This window comes from Hippoglossus stenolepis, chromosome 4 (genome assembly GCF_022539355.2).
Source record: "Hippoglossus stenolepis isolate QCI-W04-F060 chromosome 4, HSTE1.2, whole genome shotgun sequence".
NCBI lineage: Eukaryota > Metazoa > Chordata > Actinopteri > Pleuronectiformes > Pleuronectidae > Hippoglossus > Hippoglossus stenolepis.
The window spans coordinates 22,324,570-22,348,266 of NC_061486.1; the positions used below are offsets into that span (position 1 = coordinate 22,324,570).

The 23,697-nt window shown below is 43.6% G+C and overlaps 1 protein-coding gene across 8 annotated transcripts in view; it reads right to left on the reverse strand.

Moving 5' to 3' along the window:
• Window positions 1–23,186, reverse strand: part of kirrel3b (kirre like nephrin family adhesion molecule 3b) — a 164,076-nt gene extending 140,890 nt beyond the window's left edge. For all 8 annotated transcript variants that reach the window (XM_035155568.2, XM_047339718.1, XM_035155564.2 and 5 more), the window contains exon 1: window positions 22,669–23,186. In XM_035155568.2, coding sequence (XP_035011459.1) covers window positions 22,669–22,795 — 127 coding nt within the window. In that variant the 5' untranslated portion in view covers window positions 22,796–23,186. The remainder of the gene's footprint in view (window positions 1–22,668) is intronic.
• Between the last annotated feature and the right edge of the window lie 511 nt (window positions 23,187–23,697).

Genomic DNA, 23,697 nt, shown 5'->3' on the forward strand with positions numbered 1-23,697 from the left:
GATGCACGTTGTGAATTCACAAGCTCAGAACTCAGAGTTGAGAATGAGGATCCATCTCTTGTTTTGTGTGTGACCATGAGATTAGGAACTAAAGCCCCTATCATGCAAAATCCGTGATGATTTTTTTTTGTTAATGTTTTTGTAAAAACGGAGGCAATTGATAGTGGGAATTTGAAAGCAGATACTATTGAACTCGACTGGGATTGATACATTTGAAGCTAATCACAGGCCACATGTGAAAAAACCTTCAACTTTTCCGACCATCTGTCCAATTCACCAAAATACAACATTCACTAAACTAGAGAAAGAAAGAAAAACAATAAAACTGCGACCCGTCAACAATACAGATCGCGTTTGTGTATGTCATGATGAACAAAGATTACTTATCCCATTCTGAAAGTGACAATATAAGCGATTGTCAGAGAAGCTAATTTTCCCTGCTCTTCAACGTTCCCTTGAAGGAAGATATATTGAGAGTGGTGGAGGAAATCATTCCCTTGCCTTGGCATGTATATGCCCAGAAAGACCTTCACATGGCCCCAGGAGGAGAGATAACGCCACAGAATGCTACAGTCAGCCTATTGTTTCGTGAGCAGAGATTTACAATTTAAACGGATAGCAGCGGAAGCATTAGCAAAATCATCATAGGAAAGGCTGGCATAGACAACTATAATATTTCAGAGATTACACAAAAATGTATTTTTTTCCCAATTTTGTTCTGTGCTGTAACCACTGTGGGTGTTTCAGGGAAACTGTTACATTATTTTTAAGGGGTATGACTCCATTGTTTGCTTATTCAATCATCTGTATTGGTATTCCAAGAGAAAAGATATTGGTTGCTGACCCCTTTGGCTTCACACCAATCACAAACAGTGGGATTCCAGGCAATAATGTGTACAGCTGTAGAGGTTTGCAGCCAAGTGGATTCATCAGGAAAAGTCAAGGTACATTTCATTCATCAGGATACCTCAGCCTATCAAACTCAACAGTGAACCAATTGGTGTTTCTGTTCCTTGAAATTGCCCTTTAGCCACAAGGCTGAGACCTTTTGTTTCCAATAGTGCACAAGCAACACATACACTGGGTGAAATAGTTGTACTGTTACTGTTGAAAAGAGTAGATGATGTTGTTTCTGCCTCTGTGGTAGCAGTATGTCTTTGAATCATGTCCTGCTAGTGGACTCACATCATCCAAAAAACATCTTTTCCTTAAAGCAAAAACATTTGACACCCATATCAAGCTCTCTGTCACGGCATCTCCTGATAACCCTGGTTGCTTTTCAACTAAATAGATGCTCAAGACTAAAACTAACACTGCACATGTATTTGGCTTCCCGCACTTCATGAATCAGTGTAGATATTACCACATGAAAATAAAGTTAGACCTGCTCACTTTGAGATGATGCCGTCAAACTGCAATGGATCAGTGTTATGGAGTATAAAAATGGGACGTGAAGTGCCAGCGTTTCTAGAGGGAAGAAGGGTCCAGGGGGGATCTTGTACCTTCCTGACCTGCAATGTGGGCTTGCTAGGTGGATTAACAGAAGTCCTAAGCTGAGTGCTACAGATTGTCGGGATTTAGGGATTTGGTGAGGAAGGATTGACGGCAGTGCGTGTAGATCGGGGTGGATATTGAGAGCAGATGGCTGTGATTTGGGCGTGATTATCCAGCCGGTATTGTCACTGATCTCCATCATCCTGTTTCATTTTCTCAGGAAGTGCAGCTCATCTGCAGTGAATCCAACTGCCCCGATCCCAGGCAATGAACTCTGTTAATGGGGAGGATTAAAGGTTCCCCTTCCCCTGTTCCTGCAGTGCCTCTGTTCCTCTCCTGGCCTGATAAGGGGCCGTCTCTGGTACGTACGTCATCACTTGTGCCAACGTTATGAAACGTCTGATGTGCAAGCGTCTCGATTAGACGAGAAAGACCGAATTCATCTTGTCTTTGTGGGTTTGTTTGTACCTCCAACGCTAGGTTTCGAAATAGCTATTATAGAAAATCCTTGACACAAGCGCTGCACAGACTGTTGACACACGGCTATAGACATTTATACAATTAAGGCAGGTGAGATCAAAGAAAATCACACAATTAGATCGGTCATTCAGAGCAATGAAAAAAAAAAAAAAGAGTCTGCTTCAGAGGTCTGCCAAGGGACAGGGGCCAAAGCGACTTGCCAAAGAGGGAAATTAATTTGAAGCTATAGCAAGTAGTGAGTGTTGGAAGGCAAACAATATTAATCTCAAACATGAGCATATGTCGTCGGGGTGTTTCTTGGCACTGTGGAGTCCATTAACAGCCAGTTTTTATCAAGTGCAATGGTTTGTCCAAAGCCTAGGTCACAGTCAGGTCAACCAATCTTTCTCACACGGCACATTTAAAACAAGGTTAATCCCGGTGCTGTCTCTGCCTTACAGAGGGCGCACTAATCTGAGTGCTCCATTAAAAGCCCGGGGAAGGTTAACTCCGAAGCTTTAACACAAAAGTCCACTTTGAAAGACATGCCGACAAACACAACCACCCCGCACACCTGTGTCTACGTAGTTAACTTTTAGCCTTGGGGGGGAATATAAAAGAACACAGTGGTCATGTTTTTTTTTTAATTCAATTTAAATCTTTATGCACCTCTGTTTTCCACTGAGGGAAAAAGCAGCCTCTTCCATTCACTTTCACACATTGTGCCTTCTAATTATTCCAGCTTCAAATTGAATAGCTACAGGACTTTAAATCAATTTAACTCATTATGTTTTGCTTTTCCTCCTGTCTGTTTCAGATTTTTCATGGTAGGGTAATTATATCATTTCACCAGCCATCATACAGCATGCATAGGAAAACTAGAACACACAATTTATAACCACTAGCAGGTTCGTTAATAGATTCACTTGAAATATATTTGGAGAAAAAAAAAAATCCATATAAGTACGTTAAAATTGTCAGTGAAAAATAATTAAAAACTGAAAATTAGCAAACAAGCGGAAAACATTACCCATGTCACCTGTCTTTGCTACTCACACTAAGCTGCTTTGGCAGAGTGATACCTCGTCTCCCTGTTGAACTCTGCCCAATCTCGCGACAGGGCCCACTTTGAAAAAGGCTGTTGGCACAATTTACAGCAGCATGGGGTTTAAGCGAGTCTCAAACCATTAACAAAAACCCCCCACATCCAATTTGATATCCATGCCTTGTCCATGTGATGGGAGCTGTCACGGGTGTGTGTGTGTGTGTGTGTGTGTGTGTGTGTGTGTGTGTGTGTGTGTGTGTGTGTGTGTGTGTGTGTGTGTGTGTGTGTGTGTGTGTGTGTGTGTGTGTGTGCCGGGCCTGATATACACGGCTCAGGGCAAGCGGCAAACACTGGAGCTCTAAATTTGGAGTCAGTGGCACCTCGATAATGAGAGTGCGCGGACACTGTAGGGCACTGGGGGGCAAGATTATAACCCCCCGACAGTACCGCCGCCTGTGCTACATCCTCCGTGCTATACTGCCACAATGCAACTTCAGTCATACAAAAGTGAAAGCGTGGGTTTCAAGTAGGAGTAGTTGCCAAGTTACCAAGTGTCTCCAGTTGTTTGAGACTTGCTTTTGTCTTTATGTTCTTTTCCTTTGCCTCCTTTCAACCATTCAGCCGGAGAAAAGTTTGTAAAGTTGTGCGACTTCAATGTCACTTCCTCAGACAATAGTTTAGCTACAATGCAGATTCTTCCTAATGCTCCAGCCAACTGTTTCAATGTCAGCGCATTCAGTAAACAACGTGATTCATTCATGCAAACTTACAGCAACTTCCAGTCAACATTTCACGGTCATAAAGTCTCAAATGTCTTTTGTTTCCCTGGATTTATTACAGGACTTGCTTATTACAATGCTCTGCTTTTTTTCCAATGAGAAAAAATAGGACAAGAACATTTCAACATCTGTTTTCATGAGTCATAAGAGACTCAAAGGACAGCTCGGTGCTTCATGTGAATGCAGATCCAAATCTGAGCGTTGGAAGAGGAGGAAGAGACTCACACAATGTGTCTGCTAGGTGCTACACACACCAGAGAGATAATTTACTGATGCTAATGAGACATATTAAGAAGAGGTCAACATTTTGCTTCGCTGAGGGCTACTCTCTAACCCAAAGTATGATATGATATGGCATGGAGGGACACTGATTTTAAATCTCAGGGCTGTTTTTTGTCGGTTTTGTTTTCTACCTCGGGAAGGCACTCTAGCTCCGTGCTATAGGAATAGAAGCATCATGCTAATGAGAGCTTGCCCTGTGAAGAATACATTTGCTGTTGGAAAACATTTTGGCTTCTGCCTTGGGAGCTAATTGAGTACTCTGACAATGCAGTGCTTGGCTGGTTCGCGTACACACAGAGGTGGAAAATTCAATTTCGCAGCAGGTTCAGAGCACTCTGCAAGGAGACGCGAAAGGAAAATGGGTGCCTGGATTAAAGAGTCTGAGCTGGCTCTGTGGCTCGGTGTCTGGCTCAGTGGGAATATTCTTTTCATTACGCTGTTGTGTTATATTGTTTTATTGACCAGCTGACAGGGAGACTGAATGTGTAAATATACAGTCTGAGGGTTTTGGGGCTGCATATTACCATTCTACTTCAAAATATGAAAAGATTTAATTGTAAATGTATTTTAAAAACACATTTTAAATTAGGATTATATATTAAAATATGTGTTGGTCCCAAGTAATGAGCATAAATGACTTGAGGCTTTTTGTTAGACAGGAGCAGACAGCACACAATGTACTTGGTACATAGGTGAGGTAGTAACCTACCACCTTTACTGTTTTTTACTCTACCGACACATTGGAAATCTTCATAATTAAGCCTCTGTACGTACAAAATCTTAAAGGCTCAACAGTAAGAAACTACACTGATACACATTATCTGCCTAATTAGAGTAATTGTGGTATTGTCATGTAGCTCAAGGTGATTTCCAATGAAATACAAAGAGGGACAAAAATGATAAAAAGGGATGAATGGAAGTGACAATAATACGTTTTACTCTTGCTTCTGTTATGAAGCGATATTTGTGAACTTGTACGTTTTTGATAATGTAAAAATCTGCTACTTCAGGATTAAGTATTTTGAACTTTTTACATTTTACATTAAAAATGAAAATGTTATATATAAAAGACAAAAGTTACATGATGAAGTTTTGATGAACAGAGTGAGAACGCTACGAAACGAGAAGAGCCAGGTCAGCAGCAGCAGCAGCAGCAGCAGCAGAGAAGAAGAAGCTTCCCGATTTGATGCACCACCCGGGTAATCACGTCAAGCGTCTCAAATCAATCACACCGGCAATGTTGCGTGACCAACAGCAGGGTCTGGCTAAACCCTATAGATGCTAAAATACTGATGGTCGATCATTCAGGTGTGACTTCTACGTTCACTTCCACCGTCAGTGAGGTGTGCACCTCCACTCTGCTGTTTTTGATGAGCCCAGTTGTGACTGCAGAGCTCAGTCAGCTCAGTGGGAACAGATATACCAAGGAGGTTCTTTTTTTTACTTAAGTTGTTGGCTTGTTTGTTAGTCTATAAGCAAAATTACACACACACAAAAAAACAAACAAACAGATCTCCATGTACATTGGTGGAAGGATGAGATATGGGTCAGGGAAGAAGGTGTTACATTTTCGTAAAGATCGGGATCAGGGGGTGGATCCATGTTTTTCAACATTTTCACCATTGTCCTAATTAATGGATCTTGATGAAAAAAAACGAGGTGTGTGCTACAAATTACCAAGTGTTGCTGATGTGTATGTTGTTTGAACATCTCCCCCTTTTCCATTACTTTAGTGTTTCTTAATCTATTTATCCCTCCCCTCCTCCTGTTTAGTAATGGAACACAGTAGCATTAACTTTCAACTTTCAGTACATTTTTAAACAAGTAATTTTACTAACAGCCCTTTAATTTGAGTACAATTACCCTCACCGTCTCTGATAGCCCAGAGAGCTAACACAGTACGTCTTCAAGTCTGTGTCAGTATGACCCCTGTGCGATGTCTGTAGTTGTACGATGGTATTCAAGTATGTATTGCAAGTGGCAGAGGGACCCAGCTGGTGCCACTGGATCGTCCCTTGACACAGACACAGCGCTGGGGTCAGTCCCAGTCATAGAGGATTGCTCTTTATGCCTGTCTGGCTGATACGGCTCAGACAGGGGGCAGAAGAAGTGGCAGTGGGTGGCCCTGAGAAAGCCAGAGAGAGAAAGTGGCTTCTCATATTAGCTCCAAAAACACACCCACGCATACACTCACTGAAATATTCAAAGTGACACCCTGGAGACTCAGTGACCACGTTTTTTCCTTAAGGGAAAAATGATTATTTAAAAAACACATTACACGTAAGACTAATTCATAAATAGATTTTCTTTTTCTTTATGTTTTTGTGTGTTTGCGTTGCATGTTGGATCAAAATGCCATCGACTATAATCAGGACTCTCTGGTCTGTGATGCTCTATTGGTGCTGCCGACTGATCTTGACAAATGAAAAGATTCAGTCAACACGGGGAAGAAAGCTTCAGTAAAGATGCCGTGGAGAAGGGGAAAGAAAAAACTGGAGTACTTTGAAGGCAGGGTTACAACACTCTCGGGACAGCCTGCAGATTTCTCATTGTCATCAACATAGATGTGCCCTTGATCAGAGACGCACACTGCCCCCATTGTTTGCACCATGTGTAAGGGGGGGGTATGTACTTCCTGCAGTGTCTCTCAGTAGAAGTCTATTTGTTTCAATTCCCCTTTGAAAGAAATGCAGCGGAACCAGGTTGGTGTCTGACAAATAAAAATCAGTGCAAAGACCAAAGTGTCGTTTAGTACACGTTGCTTTTGGGTCCTAACCACAGTCAAACAGCTACGTTTCCCCACAAAGGTAGTTTTCTCGTTTCTTGTTTGACTGAATACTTCGAACCTATTAACTGTGCCGTGTTGCTCTGCCACGGTAATTATTCGCGAAGTGAAGCGCAGGTTTGAAATTTGCATTATGATGTGGAGAGAGCACGTTTTCACTCAGCACTACACTTTTCGAGCTCTCTGCAAGATAGAAAAGAAATTAGCTTGGAGGCATTGCGGTGCCGTGCTGAACTCAGTCTCTCGCTAAATGACTCAATTCAGGGGGCCCTTTTCTCCCTTCGAAAACCGAGCAATTAGCATTTGATGCTAGAGGTGCTATAGATTATGCTTTGGCATAGCAGAGGCTGTGGAGCCTGTGGAGCAGAGGACGAGCGATGTTAATTTCGGTGTGTGGGGGTGGCCAGTCGTGGGAGGACAAAGTTAACATGGTTTGCCTTTTTTACATTTCCAACTAGTGAAGAATATCAGCTATGTACCTGGCTTTACCGAGGGCATAACTGGAAGAGATCCTCCATCTCTTATCTAATTTGCACTCCATGCCAAAAGTTTTCTATGTCGGTAGCCTTCAGTATTGTTAATGATGCTGCCCTTCTGCTATATACCAACACGTCTGCAGCACTCCTCAGTGGTGCAGACGGGGGTATGTATTTATACACAAAGAACCAAAATCCATCTTTCAGTCTGGTGATTAAAAGGCCACGTGGCACAGTAGTCTGCCATTCTTTCTAGAGGGTTCGAAGGTCCTTGGCATTTTTGCCACATACAGCAGCAGTGAAAGTCCGGCCAGGCCTGCTTGTGGACTGATATTTTGTATGTGTTCGTGTTTCAGGAATAAGTATAGTATTTCTTATATACTGTTTTCCCTCTCCCCCCTAAGACACTGCAGTCTGCCATCAGTCATCTATTTGCTTCACTGTCACACGGGCATATGTTAGAGATGTCCTGTCATGTTGCATTTTGTGAACTTTAAGATGCCCCTGACCTGCTTTGTGTCGCCCGGGGGCGAGGAAGCTGCGGGTTGGAATGATGGGATGCAGGCTGGTGCACTATGTCCTAGCGTGAGTCTCTAGGGTCAGGTATAAGTAAGTGCACATGTGACATGCAGTCATGTTAATACTTACATGTTGCTATTTATTTTTTTATTTCTCTGCTGTCAAACCCCTGCTCCCCTAGCATGCTCCTGTTCAGTTTCCCAACTCTCACTCCAGCCGTGTGACTTAATCAGTCTGACAGACTCTGGGTGCCTGGGGAAAGTCTCTCTCTCTCCGCAGTCCCCTTTCTCCTCAAGTTTACGCTCTCTGTGACAAACTCATTCTGGCACCTTTCGAAATGCAGAGCTCTCTGTTCTACGGCCCTCTATGGTCTCTTCACACTCACACACATGCGTACGCACCACGACAAAGCACACAGGGGCGGTGGAGTACATGCCCCACACAATGCTATGCGGATGCACACGGGTACGCAGGAACACACACAAACACAAGAATTTGCAAAGACATAAATACACAGAGGATGTGGCTAAAAAGCAGGATTCCCCTCGTCACACATATTATGTCTCGCACCTCACTCCCCAAGATACTTTCCTCGTTTCATTTTTAAGTGCTTACTCAAACAGCTCCCATGCGTAAAGAGCTAGCAGTTCCACGCATCACTTAATTTTTGTTATTGAGTGACATTCTCAATTAGATTTCACCTGAGTCTTGTGGTTTCTGACGTCTTGAGTCCTTTTTCAGAGCTCATTATAAAAGCAATGGGATTGTACGTCCGTGGTGTCGGCAGGTCCAGTGCGTTTTGGCAAAGAAAGTGGGCTAAAGTCAACTTCAGCCTGTGGTTACGGAAGTCCCCACAGGGCTGAGAGGCTTCACTGTTTCATTCAGCAACACAACCCCATTCTTCAACCACCAACAAACACTCACCACTTTGTCTATCTTCTTCTCTGGCTGGATTTAAATTGGACGGAAAGCCTTTTTTTTTTAAGGATTATGATAGCTTTTTAGAAAATAATTAGAAAATAAAAAATATGTATCATAAAATATTAATATTATTGAAATACAATGTGATGAGTTTAAACATGCGTCTAAGTCAAGTCAATAAAAAAAACAGAAGGGCGCTCAGAGAGTATATACGTGCACCAAGGCCGAAAAATCCCCTTATGAAACCAAATTTAAATTCCATAGATCCAGATTTTTTATTTTTATTTGGATTCTGCACCAAAATGACACACTCATACTGTAAATATAGATTCCCCAGATATGATTATTTATGTTTTTATCAAGATCTTTGAATTATTCTCTCAGAAATCAATGGAAATGTTGCAAAGTGAAAAAAAGAAAGAAACCTGGATCTGCCCCCTGATCTGAGTTGCGTAATCCTGCTACAGATAGACAAACAAATGCTGGCAAAAATGTAACCTCCTGTGTGGAGATGACAAACAAAAAATATAAGGATGCCTTCATCTCAAGTAACAGGCCATTCTGACATTGAATCACTGACTGGAAACAAAGGACGTGCAGATATACCATGACATTTTGACAGACCTAGCTGGCAGAATGAAAACATAAAGTTAAAATAACCTTGTGATTGACCTAAACTCTGCATTCATCACATTATTAGTCACCTACAACGATTTCAATTTGGCTTCGACTGTTTTCTACCAAATGGAGAATCCTCAGCTTGACTCAGACTGATTCCTGTCTTGTCCTACAATCAGGGTGTGTTCACTTCACCGAGGTGGGAGCTTTCATTCTTTCAAATTAAGCCAATCATTGTTTACTGTGCGCCAGGCAGTCACAACACCAAGCCACAAATTTGGAGTGGTCCATTTGGACCCACTCTGACCTGTGTTTTCCTCCAAAGGTCTCTCGACGGTGGGCTCTCATACTGATAGTACCTGACAAATGTTTGCCCTGACATACCATTTCACCTCCTCCCATCTCTCCTCATTCTCTTCCACATGCCTAAGCACTTTAACAACACTGGCTTCGAGGCTTTCTCTGGCCTGGCTGAATTGATGGAGCAGGGGTCCGATAGAGCAGAACAATCTACAGAGTTTTTTCCCCTTTTTTTTTCTGGAAGGCAAAACAAGGAGAAAAAGGAGAAAAAGCAACAGAGGGGAAAGATTTTTAGGAGTCAGATAAAGGACATGTGTTTGTTCTGCTCAGGGATTCTCTCATTATTCTCCATTTTCAACAGAGACAATGATTAGTACCAAACATTTCCTATCTCTGAAGTGACAATTTGCCCATTTAATGCCTGTGTTATGTGGGCCTGACATTCTTTCATCCAATCGCTTTGCACTAATTTCAGTCTTTCCCTTTTATTTCTTGGCTGATAATTCTCACTTTATTTCCATTAAGCTTTGTTTGTTCACAGTGATCTGTTGCTGTAATTTGTTTGAGCTGTCAGCTTAAATGATGTGGCATGCCGACACAGCCCAGCAAATCGTTGCCCCCTCCTCTTCTCCTTTTATGGAGAGCTGCCCTAGTTTTTTCTTCTTTTTTTTTTTACAGGGCATAAGAGGGAAACATTACAATTAAGGTGGCGACATCGGCCCCCTGGTGGCCATGCTCAGGGACCAGATGTCCTGTCAGAGAGATGCCGGCCCTCACCTCGAGGGAGCTCTGGGTTGAAATCTGGTTCATGTCTCAGCGGGGGTACACCCCTGCTTCTGTTGCATCATTAATTCAGGGATAACTGATTGTGGAAGTATTAGGTCCCTTGTTCTTTTCCTTTTTTTCCCCTCCCCATTGTGGTCGGCTGCATAATAGAACTTTCTCATTCAGACATTTTTTTCAATTGCCCTCTTTTGGATTCACTCCCTGCTCTGTTCTCCCCATTCTCATGGTCAGGTGCTTTGTTGTGTAAATTACCTTGATGCATGTTGTACATCCCGAGAACACTGTACTTTTAAAACCATGATAATTAATGATAACCATGACAATTAAACAACACTGCCATAGTGTATTTGCGGTAAGACTGCAGGGACACCTACGCAGACGTGTGAAGGAGGCTTGACCTGCTAGGCTTAATGTAAGTGTCTATACATTTTAATTTGTCATCTCTGTAAGGATCAAAAGAATTGGCATGAGTTTTCAGAAAGTCAATATTCTGCTAAATGGAATCAAGATTTGCTCTTTTTTTGTTTTCAACCAATTTCCATGTTTGACAGATGCCCAGCTATAAGCGCTGTGTGAGGTGACATGCCATTTCCCTTGCAGGAGGCCTTCGAGGAAACGCGATCACAAAGAGGACCCCGCAATCTTCACTTTATTTTTTTTTTCCCATTTCCAAGCCTTGGATGCTGCCTTTCTCTCTCATTCTGTCCTGTTCTCCTTTAGTACAAGGTGGCTGCTGGTTTTTGGAGATGAAAGTCGCTTGTTTGGCAGCCTTCAAAGAGCCACAGTACTCTGAAAGTCACTTGAATTCCAGATACGTTCATTCGCCATTTCATATCCAATATGGAGGTGCTGATCAAAAGGATCAGAGCTGACGGAGGAGCTAAAAGATGTCGGCTTTGGAGTAAACAACAACAGTACCAATTCCCAGACACACTCTACACTCTCTTTCTAAGAATTGTCCTTGAGCTAATGCTGCAGAACAGATATATCATGACTTCTACATTTGGAAAGTGGTTTCAACACTTGTTTTACTTACGAATAGCGATTTTTGCTTTATTCGTCCATACAATCATATATTTAAGTAATCCATTAAACTAATTACTGTATATGACATGCAAGGCAAAAAATACATCATAGAAGAGAAATATGAAGCATTAAGCCATTACAGGGAGCTTGCAGATGAAGACTGACAGTCGACTCCAAGCCATTAACTCTCCGCTCAATGTGGAGCACACCCATGTGGAGAAGACTCTTAGGGCTGCCGGAGATCCAACATAAATTTATGAGATAGATGTTTCAAATGAGGCCACGTTGGAGTGTGTACAGCAGGGTCTGAGCAAATGGCATCTTTTAATGAAAGCCTTGTTAATAATTAACGGCCGTAACCTGGGGAAAGTTTAGGGGCCGTGCGCTGAAGGTGATGAGGGGATTGGTGACACCTCTGAACATCCCACTGTGCTGCCATCATCTTTAGATGCCCTTCTGCATTTTTAATGCCCTGCTGTGCCCGTGTCACACAGTTTTGGGACAGGGGCATTAACTTCTCCCATCAAGAAACATAAGCTAAAAGTCACAGTGGGGTATTTTTTAAGAATAATAATACAAATCTCTCCTGTTATAATACTACCCCTTTGAAAAACCAGTGAGTGGTAGGTTGAACCAATGCTGTTTAGAGGAAGATAGGCAAACAATGTGAAGTAATAAAATTAGCATACAACGAAAGCGGGGAATAATCACATTTGTGCTTGTTCGCACACAGGCACAAATACTCTACTCAGACAACAAATACACTGGCATTAAGGATTAGGGCTGCAAGACGCAGATATCTTTTAATTTGTGACAAGAATGCTCTTCCTTTTGATATTTCTTTCATTCTTTTTTCTTTCTTTGTTGTTCTCTATTCCCCCTCACTTCTTTTCCAAAGCACTAGATATTTGTGTTTACCTTGGAAGGCATTGTGTTGTCATTACCATCAGCTCTCGGCTATTAAATAACATTGCCTTTCAGCGGCAAGAAAATCCTCTCGTCATCCTGGAAAAAAAACGAGAGCAGGATTTTACATAAATGCGACTTTGCGCTTCCAAAACGACTCCATGAAATCCTTGAGATGCACACTATATTTTGGTGTTATTTCTCTCTATATTTGTCCCGTGCTTCAGTAGCGAACTCTGCAGTCCACACATCCCTTAGAAAAATGATTTTACATATAATAAAAAAGCATGATCAAATATAGATTTCATATATCACATATCGAACGGCAGCAGAGATAAGTGCTTTCGGGGAGACTACAAATCTAGGCAATAACGCCGCTGGCATTTCCCCCAAAATGCCTCATGGTTATCAGTGATGAAATGGGACCTAAATTGCAGCAAATCTAAGCACTGAGCTTCTCTAAACTAGATATACCTGTGATGATGACACTGTAGGGTAACCAGGGCTCCCGCAATTTATGGTCCATTTACTGGTCCTACTTCCTGCTCTTAAAAGAAGATGAGTTGACCATGGTGGACCTGCCTATCCACCATACCCATTCTCGCCCGATGTTCACTCTTCACAGGGCGCTGTCCACTCATCTGTCATTACATGGCCCCTTTCTCTAGTAACATTATCGCTTTAGATAAGGTTTCAATAAACTGCGCATGGCTTTTAGGGCTCTCTCTCATGCCACTCTAATCCAATCTCTGATGTGGAGTCTGTTCATCATCGTGCACCGCAGGCATTTTCGGTGTCCCTGTGCTCTTCGTTGCCCAGGAAGTAATGGATGGCCTTGCCCTTGGTTTACCCAAGGCCTTCCTCTTCAACTGTTTGTCTTCAGGTTGTCTCAAATGGGTCTGCACTGTGGTATTTTGATTTGATTAAATCAGGTTTAAAAGGTTAGAGACGGAGGGAGGCGAGGGGTTTGCCCTGCCCAGTTTTGCGAGCCAGTCCTCCTGCCATTTTGCATTGGGCAGTGGCCAAAGGAAAGTGGGAAAGTGAAATGACTTCTGTGCTCCTTTGTGATTTGCTCTAATGTCCCCCAGGGATTGAGCAATGACCACTGTGAATTCCCCCAGGACGCCAGGCAGATTGAAACCCCTGCCAACAGATATGAAAGGAACGCAAATCATTTAAACTCCCCAATGTGCATTAGCATTTTTTAATGCCCAGACTAGCCTCCACCATATTAAACTGCACTTGATGAAGCAAAATAAAAATCAGAGAGCGCGACAAGAGCTCTTCAACCTCCAAATCAGCAAAGTGAATATTGGAGTGGCCACTAAAAAATATTAATTATACATTAATACACTTTGTTTACTCTGTCAGGTTTCCGACATCCGTTTGCGAAGCCGAGCTGATGAAGACAGGGCTCATGATCGAAGAGGCACAAAGGCACTGAAAGGTGCTGTGTGACAGAAGCCCTCAGTAGTGAAATAAATCTAGGGAGTGCCTTTAGCTGAACCTGCCTGTGACATTATTATTGCGTTTAAAAATAGGCTGTGTATTAAAGTGGGCAGAGTAAATCCCAGCAGAACCATATTAAAGAAACATCAGAAGCACAGGCTTACAATCAATACAATTATTTTCTTATATGAGGATTTATTAATGTTTGAGGATCAATACAAACCTTTACTCTTATCATGTTATAGAGCCCAGTAATACTGTTTAGCCCCTAGTGCTTACATAGTCCAGGGTTTCTTACCCGTTATTGTGCTTTGGTAATGCAAGTTAGGGTATGAAATGTGTGTGTGTGTGTGTGTGTGTGTGTGTTTTTGTGCGTGCATGCATGTGTGTTCAATGGATGTCTTTCTGTAAAATGGTTCAACCAGATGAAGCTTTGCCTCGTAAACAACGCAGAGCCACAGGCCTATCACTGACTCAGTCTGGAGACAAACAGAAGGATTTTCTATCAACATGCAAACCAAGCGCCCTGTGTCACAGGTTTCCTCAGACTGGGGTCAACTGCGCCCGCATTTCCCTCAACAAACATACAAATAGGAGCGAGAGGAGTTGGCACAGTGCCATCATTAGTGGTCCTGAAAGAGTTTTTTGTGGGGGATGGGCGGTATGCAGGGCAGTTTCTGGCTAATATGCTAACACTGCAATCTCCACTAGTGAATGGCCCCTTTTTTCCCCCCAATTGCTCAATTGTCTTAGTGGGACAGGCAGGTGGCCCAAAGCCTCATTTGGCATCTGGTGAAAAAAAAAAAAAAGAAATCACATCTACATAGTATATGGGAGTGTTGGGGGAGGGTGGCAGCATTAGACATTTTTCATTCACAAAGCTGCACATTCCTCCCTTGGCAGGTTTCAAAAGTTTTGGCTTGGATCTCCAGCCAGTTTGCGCTGCTATTGTGTTTGATGTGCTTTGCTGAATAAAACATCTTTTGGTATCAGGGCCAAATCAAATAGCCTTTCAAAAGCCATGCCTCTCACCACTGGTGTCTGGGACCATAGAGAGAACTGTTTTCCTATCTGTTAATTAAAATAGAGGCTATCGAGCCCTTCCTTTTAGCAGCCTGGAAATCAGACCAATCAGCAAGCTCATGTTTATTCGCTCTTGCAGATGGGTCCCCCACCCCCTTCCTGTTGAGACAGATTTACATCCATCCCGAGACAGGTGAGGGTTCAGGCTGGACATGATTTGGACTCTACTCTGTGGCTAACAAGTGACTGCTGCAAATTTGTATGGCTGTGGTTTTACAAAGACATGGTTTTCAGGGTCTCTGCTCTGTGCTACATCCGAAGTTTAATTTCTCTCGTTGATTGTAGGTCAAATTGTGTCAGCAAACGTTTGTGACAGTTTATAATGCCCCTTGAAGGCCCTACAATGAAAAAGGTTCCGGTCACATTCAAATTTGCGAGTGCCACAATATCCACTAAGCACTGCTGAGCAAAATTTGACGTGTTTATTACAATGCAAATACACGTACAAGAAAGGGGGTAATGCAAGAGGCACATCACTACAGTCCCAGATTTGCAACTGTTTCTTAAGAGTGGAATTTAGTATACTGGAGTCCAGACAGCGACAACAGCCTCAAGGTTTGCTTGCAAATGGAAGTATCGTACATGCTGTCTATGGCCATTGTCGTTTTCAAAACATACACCACAGCTGCAATGGTAGAGACAGATCCACACTCATCCACAGGTGAGGAGTGTCCTTCCTCTCCAGATTCTGCTTGCACAAGTTAAAAGGATGATTTGCATTTATATTGCCATTCATTGGTTAAAGCCGTAATTGTCCTGACAGAGACGCAAATGCGCAGACGCCACACATACAGAATGTATGTGAAGTGTGCAGCATGAAAAAACATTGTGATGAATCTTTGGCATGACAGTGTTGGGACAGGGAGAAACAGGGACAGAGATGGGGGAAGAAGGAAAAAAACCGGGGAGAGGAGGGTGAGTTCATCCAGGTGTAATATTGAGCTGTGCCAGAAACTTCCCGCCAAACACTAGGAAGTCGTTATCAGATCAGCAACCCAATTCCTCAAGTGCCTCCTCTGCTGAAGCACCACATACATCTTCTCGCCTCTTTGCTAACACAGCCTTTCACAATCATGTGGATGCATTGGCTGCCTGGTTTAATCACAAATGTTTCAAGCAATAGTGGGGCACATATCCTGACACCAGTTGCAGTGTTGTACTGCGACAAGGCTTTCATGTGATTTGGTCAAGCTTATAGCTGCAGATCTGCACAGATAGCACCATCCTTAAGAAAAATGGGACAGAGAGAGTCAGGCCAAGGCAATCAATCTATTCATGGATGTTGCTTGGATGTTTTTTTTGTATTGTTACATACAAATGACTCTGCTTGACTTTGCATGCAGGTTTTTTCTATGGCACCTCTTTCTGTGGCCGTTTCATATGGCGGTGCTGTCACAAGGCTGCATGTTTTCTGCATACTGCTCAGCTAAAGAAACAACTCAGATTTTGCACATCTATAGATTAAACCTTTGCACTTAAAGCTACCCTGAACCAGATGTGAACTGTACATTTGAACCATATATATAAAAAAACTATGTGTGATTAACATAATAAATAATTGATACACTTTGTGTGATTTTCATATTAAAGCTGCAATCTTTAACTTTCTTCACATGCAAACTGCTGCAGAGATGATTGATGATTGATGCAATGCATCAAACATACCATTGATTAATCTGTTCTGTGAATGTAGGTATATAACCCTAACCTACCCTACATTCTGATACGCACTGCAACTGCCTTTAAATGTGCTTGGGTTTTATTATTTTATTTATTTTATTTTACCACATGAATGATGAAGGATTTATTTATCATCAACATTTGGGGTTTATTCGAAACTTAAACTCAACATGATTTTACTTCATTGACTGTAATAACAATGTATGATTTTAAAGCAAAATAGAAATACTAAAGTATTGGATGTTACTTCCATTATAATAATGGAAAACAGGATATTTCTTTCATTACTTTTCACTTATACATTTTCACCCAAATATCTTTTGTTTTTTTCCGTTTTGCTAACCTGTCTTCGTGACGGATGTTAAGTCACAGCGGTGTCGCCCATTCACCGTAAACACTTTACTGTACCGTGCACTGCAATTCTAGGAACCGACAGCTAACAAAAGCACAGCTGTGTATTTATATATCTTTCTTTTGTGCCTTTTGAATTAGGAGTGTGCGTGCGCCTCCTTCTCAACTCAATGCTTCTCTGCAGCATACCTCCTAGAACAGGCAAACAGGTATGAAAAATGCAGCTCCTGTGGTGAGAGCTTTCATTCAGTTTTTTTAAAAAAGGGGTTCGGATGTGTTAAGGCTGAATGTGAGGCACAATGAACATTTAAGTTAAACATTTCCTCAGTGTGACTGTCTTGAACAAAAGGCCTATTAATGCCTCCGACTTGCAAAGCAGGGATTTGACAAGAAAGGAACAAACTTCTCTTGTTAGCTACAATGCCTGAACCCACCTTGTAGAGCACCTGTGTTGTACAAGCAATGACAGAACCCAGCAGTAAGTTAAAAGAATCCTATCAATCAAAATCTCTCCTTGGTAGAGACAAGATTTGCAGAGAAAAGACACAGTCGGGGTGAAAAAAACATCAACATTTTACTTTCATCCCAGCTGTGGCTATACTTTGTCCTCTCCCAGGATAAATAACACAGTGTGAGCCGCAACTTCTCTACTTAAAACACCCCCACAACTGAACACACACAGCCCTATGGGGCAGCCCTTAGTTGCTTTAGCCTGTTGTTTCCTGTGCATTAAACTGCAATTTAGAGGCCATTAATCCATCCTTTTAATCCGTCACCAAATAAAATCCTGACTGGGGTCAGTGAGGGCGTCCACATGCTCATACACTTAACAGCATTCCTGCGCGTTTTCTTCCAAATTGACCACCTACGACTGTCTCCGTTGGGTCGTTCAAAGATAACGTCTCAGGGGGATGGAAATGCAACAATAAAGAGTTGAATGAAGAATTGCAGCTGCTAACCCTGCCGTCACAGGTGACCCAGTGATCACAACAGCATCTGGTTGAATAACTTAACACCGCCGCCCAACAGACATGTAATCCGGGATAATGCCCTTTTGCTGAGTGCTCCAATCTGGATAAATTCATCCCAGAGGAATGAGATCCAACGGCGGAGTCTCAGAGAGCGAGAGGAGATGAGGGGCTGGAGGGGAGGGGGGGGTGTATGGATGTTGGGGGCTGATTGGTTGGTGCTAAAGAAAACTGTTGGGGCTGGGGAGAGGGTCTTCTGGATGCATAATGAAGCCCAACAGTAAACAGCTTGATTTTGTTGACTGACTGCATGAGAGGAAGCAGATCATTGCCTGGGTTTCCAAGAAGACTCCAAACTAATCATGCTCCTTTCCCTGGCTGACCTGAATCCTCAAAGACTCAAAACGAGGCTTTCATCCAGACTGCGGTTACTGGGGTATACGAAGATTGTACATCTTTATTTGGTATAGTCTATAAATAAACCATGAGCGTTGAGGTCTTACCACAAACACATAATTTCCTATCATGCTTATCTCTACAATTAGTGATTGATTGATATATTTATTAATCAAACATTTGTAGAGCCAACAACCAAACTCACTGTTTTCTCTGGGGGCACCGACCAAATGCGCGTCTTTGCCAAAACGGATTTTTTAATTTTTCTTAGAAGTATGATCTCTCTTTAATTCCACAAGCGCTGACAAACATTGGGACTTACAAGTTCCAGCTGTCCAGCGGCAGCCTCTCAGATTATTTATTCATATGTTTACTTATTACCATAAATATCCAACCAGGCACTCGGCTCAGAGGGATTACAGTGGGCTTAATCTATCGTGGCACAGAAATGAGCAGGGGTCACAGCGGCTGAGGTGACTTAAGCTGGCTAGCCTTGATGGGACATGCAAACAAGAAAACAAACTGCATGCCACTGGGCCCCATCATGGGCCGATGACATCATCCGTCACTCACTGTGTTTGCATCACATGATCCAGGCAAGGTTGGCATTACTCGATGCAGCAGTAATGCACAGCGACTGGGAAAGTCGCCTGAACAGGTCAATATGCCGTATGCCTATTAATTGCCAGACTTCCACCAGAATACAGGCAGCTACTAGTCACGCTACTTGTGTTGAAAATAGAAGTAATAGAACAGCATGGCTTATGACAACATGCAAGCAGAATGGTGTATTGCTTTTCGCATCCAGCTAGAATGGGGATAAATCAATTAATTACCTCTGAAATATTGTGTTCATAATCCGTGCATTAGACATACGAGTCTTGCTTACAAATAACTATTCATAATAATGAGGCTGAAAATTGGCATTTCTGTTTGAGTAGTGTTGTGCAGTGTAATGGGCTGTATTTCTTTCTCTCTCCCCCACTTCCTTTGGAGAAGTGAGAATGATTTCGCCGTCCATAAAAATCCACACATCCAAACATGACATGGAAAGACATTTAATTATACTTTGGTGGAGAAATATGTATCAAAGCCTGCCGCCCATGAAAAGCGGATTTAGAGTCGTCAGACAGCAGTTAATAGACAGCAGTAAATGAAATAGGGGCTGCTGGGGGTACTAAGATGAGCTTTCCAGGACTGAGAAAAAGCTTAGTCTGGCCGGGTGGCAAAATCAGGAGTTTCAACACGAGATCTATGGGGGGGGGAGGAAATGAAGGGTGGAGGGAGGAGATTTTTAAGAAGATTGGGATTTTATCCCTGTGCAGCGGCACTGCCCCTTGTGGGCGAACCTTGAGCCAAAGGTAGCCCGAGTGGAAGGTATCATTTTCCAAACAATGCGAAACAAAAAACACTTCATCCCAGACAGTTTGTGTATTAATTTCACAAGGTGTCACTCAGAGAAAGAAAAGCAGAGAAGAAAAGAGGCAGAGAGAAAGGGACTGAGCTCTTACACTTAACATTGCCAATGTGAGATTTCTTTCTCGAGCACATTTTCTTCAGAGTCTGGCACATCCAGTATAAGACTGTTCTTAAGCTGCCCTTCCTCCATTGGAACATAATGCTCTCACGTATTTCACCCTTTTCCCGACAGAGGCTAGGGTTCTCAATCACACTGCCTCTCACAGCGAAAAGGCAAAAAAGAGAAAACAGAAAAAAGACAGGGAGCAAAAGAGGGATGGTTACTGAGACAGGGAGGGGGAGATGTGTCGCTGCAAGGTGAGGACTGAAATCATGAGCCCACAAGCCAACACCAGCGCTGTTGGACAATGTATTGACTGGATAGGTGGGGGAAACGGCGAAGCGGCGCTGGGAGAAGATGGACCGGGTCCTGTACGAGTTTAGCCTGAGGTGAATATGTTCTCGGAGACTGTCTCCAAAATTCTCCTGACTGGTGCTGTGTCATCTGTCACTGCCAGGAGAGGTGACAGCAGAAGAAAAGGTGCCCTACATGCGCTACAGCACATTTGGGTTGGACAGACTCCTCTCTCCCTCCTGCTCGTTCTCTCATTTTCACGCTCTCTTTCTTCCGCGCGCTCTCTCGCAGGACAGCTGTGTCTAAGTATACGACTGCTATGGCCACAATTCCCCTCTGTCCCCTTGTTCATAAAAATGAGATTGTTTTCCGCAGCTTTCTGCTGACACCGGCTCGGCACATAAACAGAGCCGTAATTTGTACAACAACAGTAAGCTACAGGGAAGCACTTTTTTTCTCCCTGGAGGCATGCATAGAGAAGCAGGGTTGTTATCCCCTGTTTACCTGGCAGGGGGAAGTAGTACTTTACTTTATGGTAATAACCCACTGTGCTGAAATGCACAGCAATCTCATCTCATTCCAGTCGCTGCAATCGTTTTCGGTGGTGCTGTCTGAAATATGGTGTTAGTTGTTCCCAGTTCTGGGGAAAAGCCTGTGATGGTGTGTGACTGAAAATGGGAGGGTTACAGAGTAAAAGTCCCAAACAAAGTGTGCTGCATGTCAATAAATCAAATGTGCTTTTTAAACTGGGATGTTTTTCATGCTTATACACCTGCAAGAAATGGGATTAGAGAACCGTGCACGCACACACACAGTTGTTGTACACAAACTTAGCAGATGTTAAGCAGAGAGGAGGAGAAGAAACTAATGACTGATTGAGCATCACAATAAGCACAGATGGCACAGAGATACTTGACAGTGACACCAGTGAGGACGTGACACAGCAAAGCAGCAACATCGGGAAGAGTTACAGCATCTTAAGTACCAGGTCTGATGTCCTGTAACTGTCCGGCAGCAGAAGTCATGACCTACAGAGAAAGCCTCAGAGATGCCCTGTCCACTCTCTGGGTCAATTTGCTTGTGTCACCGTCCCTGGTCACACATCGGCAAAGAAAAAAACAGACAGCGCCGCTCACAGAGTCCCTGGCAGAGATCTACAACTCTTTAAAGTGCAGGAGATGCTGAGAGGGAATTAGAAGCTTTATCACTCCCGTCAGTTGCAAATTGGTCTGTCTTGATATAATTATTTTCCCTGTGTTTCCACAAGAAAAATGAGTCAGCAGACACATTTAATCACAGTAAATTGTTGCACTTGATGAGTGGCATTTCTTGTTTGCGTCCTTTCTTTCCCGGTTTGTTATGGGCTATAAATCAACATGTGGAACCGCTCAATTCAGCCCCTTAGAAAATGATCTTGTTTACCGAGTCTTATTTGCTGCCGCTGTGTTTGCAGCGTGATGCCGACTTTGAGCTGTCAATTTCCACGCAAAGTGTGAACAAACCGAGATCTATAATTGGAGGAGGCTGGGTTTAGCCTTTTTTACTGAGCTGTTCCTCAACAAAAGGTTACAAATCCCTCTGGGAGACTACAACACACACACACACACACACACACACAAAGATACACACGCCCACATATTCATTCATGTCGATGCCCTCCTTAGGACATAGTCCAGTTTGACAGGGTCAAACTTTGAGGAGAGGTGGCGGCTGTGTCATTGACCCTGACCCTCAGAGCGTAGACCAGGCGGCTTGCCTCGGAACAGGAATGACAAACATCCACTGTCTGATTCAGCCCCGTGCACACAGACACCACAGAGGGAGAGTTCCGCCTGCACTTTACTCACTTCCATTGTTTTCCAAAGACAACCACCTGGTGGCAAGCTGGGGAAACAACTAATCCATCCTCATGCTGTCCACAAACAGGCTGTCAAGGAATACAAATAACAACAGGCGAGCGACACTGTCCACGGGTCCAGGGATGCCAGACTTTATTCACGAGTCTGAGGCATCTTTTCTCCGCTTCTCTTCTGGACCGGATCCCCCATAGTTAAGACTTGATAGGGAAGGGCTGTCAGTTCAAAACAATGTGACTCAGGAGTGAACGCTTGACTGAACTGGACTGTAGGGATAGAGGGCTTTGTGTGTGTGTGTGTGAGTGTGAGTGTGTGTGTGACAAGAATATCAAACCCACAAAGGAAGTATTTAACTTGTCTGCTCTGGAAGCAATGACAAACTACAAACAGGGGAAAAGTGCAGGGCTATTCAGCAGCTGCCTAACCCCCCGGACAGCCACACTGACTTTTCCCTCTTTTGCGTCAAGACATAACAGTGCGCACGAGAGAGCCATGTTATACACAGTTTGGAAAAAAAACAAAAAAAACAAGTAGCATGGTAGCACAAGCACAGACATCACGGGCAAGAGATGAAATCCAGAGACGCACTTCCCAGCCAGCATGTCACACACGCACAGCAATCAAACCAGCACGCCACATTGGGATGAATGAGCAACTTTAACGTGGGAAAACTCACCATGTCCGGAGACCCACAGGAGCAGGAGGACCCAGGGGATCATGACTGGGGAGTGGAGAGGGCAAAACCTACACAAAACTGTGGGCGAGTGTGAAATCGAAGTTGGCAGGCACGGGCACGGGCACATGCACGAGATGAGACAGTGCCCCTCTGTGCTGTTGTGGGTTGGGGGTGGGGGGGGTGGGTTCGAGGGGGTTTAAGGATGCTACAGTCCCTCAGTGGTGTCTCCTTTTACCAGTGGAGGGCTGGTAGTCTGTCTCCGGTCCTGCTCTGCCTCCTCTTCTGCCTCCTCTTCTTCCTCTTCTCCTCCTCCTCCTCCTCCTCACTCTCTGTGTCACTCTTCGGAGTTGCCCGTGGTCGGCTCTGCCTCACACGCTGCCTTGTTGACGGGGAGCCGGTTGGAGTTTGTGCGCCTTCGCTTGCTGCTGACTCTGGAGCGCACACAGGCTCACTGTTTCTCTCCAGCTCGCACGGTTTCCCGTCCCCCATCCACGCTCAGTCTCCTCAGCCCCTCACTTGCCCCCTCCTCTCTCTCTCTCTCTCTCTCTCTCTCTCTCTCTCTCTCTCTCTCTCTCTCTCTCTCTCTCATGCTCAACCACTCACATAGCAGACACAGTGAGGGGATAGAGCTCCTTAACCAGACTCCTCCCTCCCTCCCTCCCTTCCTCCATCCCTCTTCTCTCTCTTCTCTCTCTCTCTCTGTGGCTGAGTGTGAGGCTGGGAGGCTCGTCTCCTCGCTCTGGGAACGAGACAGCTTCCATGGGAGGAACAGAGGAGGGTGCCCTCCCAATTAGAATGAGAATAGGAGCGACTTGGCCTCTATGGCCACAAATAACACAGACATTCACAAAACAAAAAAGTGCCGTTTTAACCCCTCCTCCCATTCGGGACCCTTGCCTCTTTTTCAGATTCTATGGGCGGCACTGAATTCTGTGCCAATCCGTCAGCCGCCTTCCTTTGGGAACGGATAGAGACCACATTAGTATTCAAGACCAAAGTTGTGGTATTCATTAGTTTTCAATTTTTATC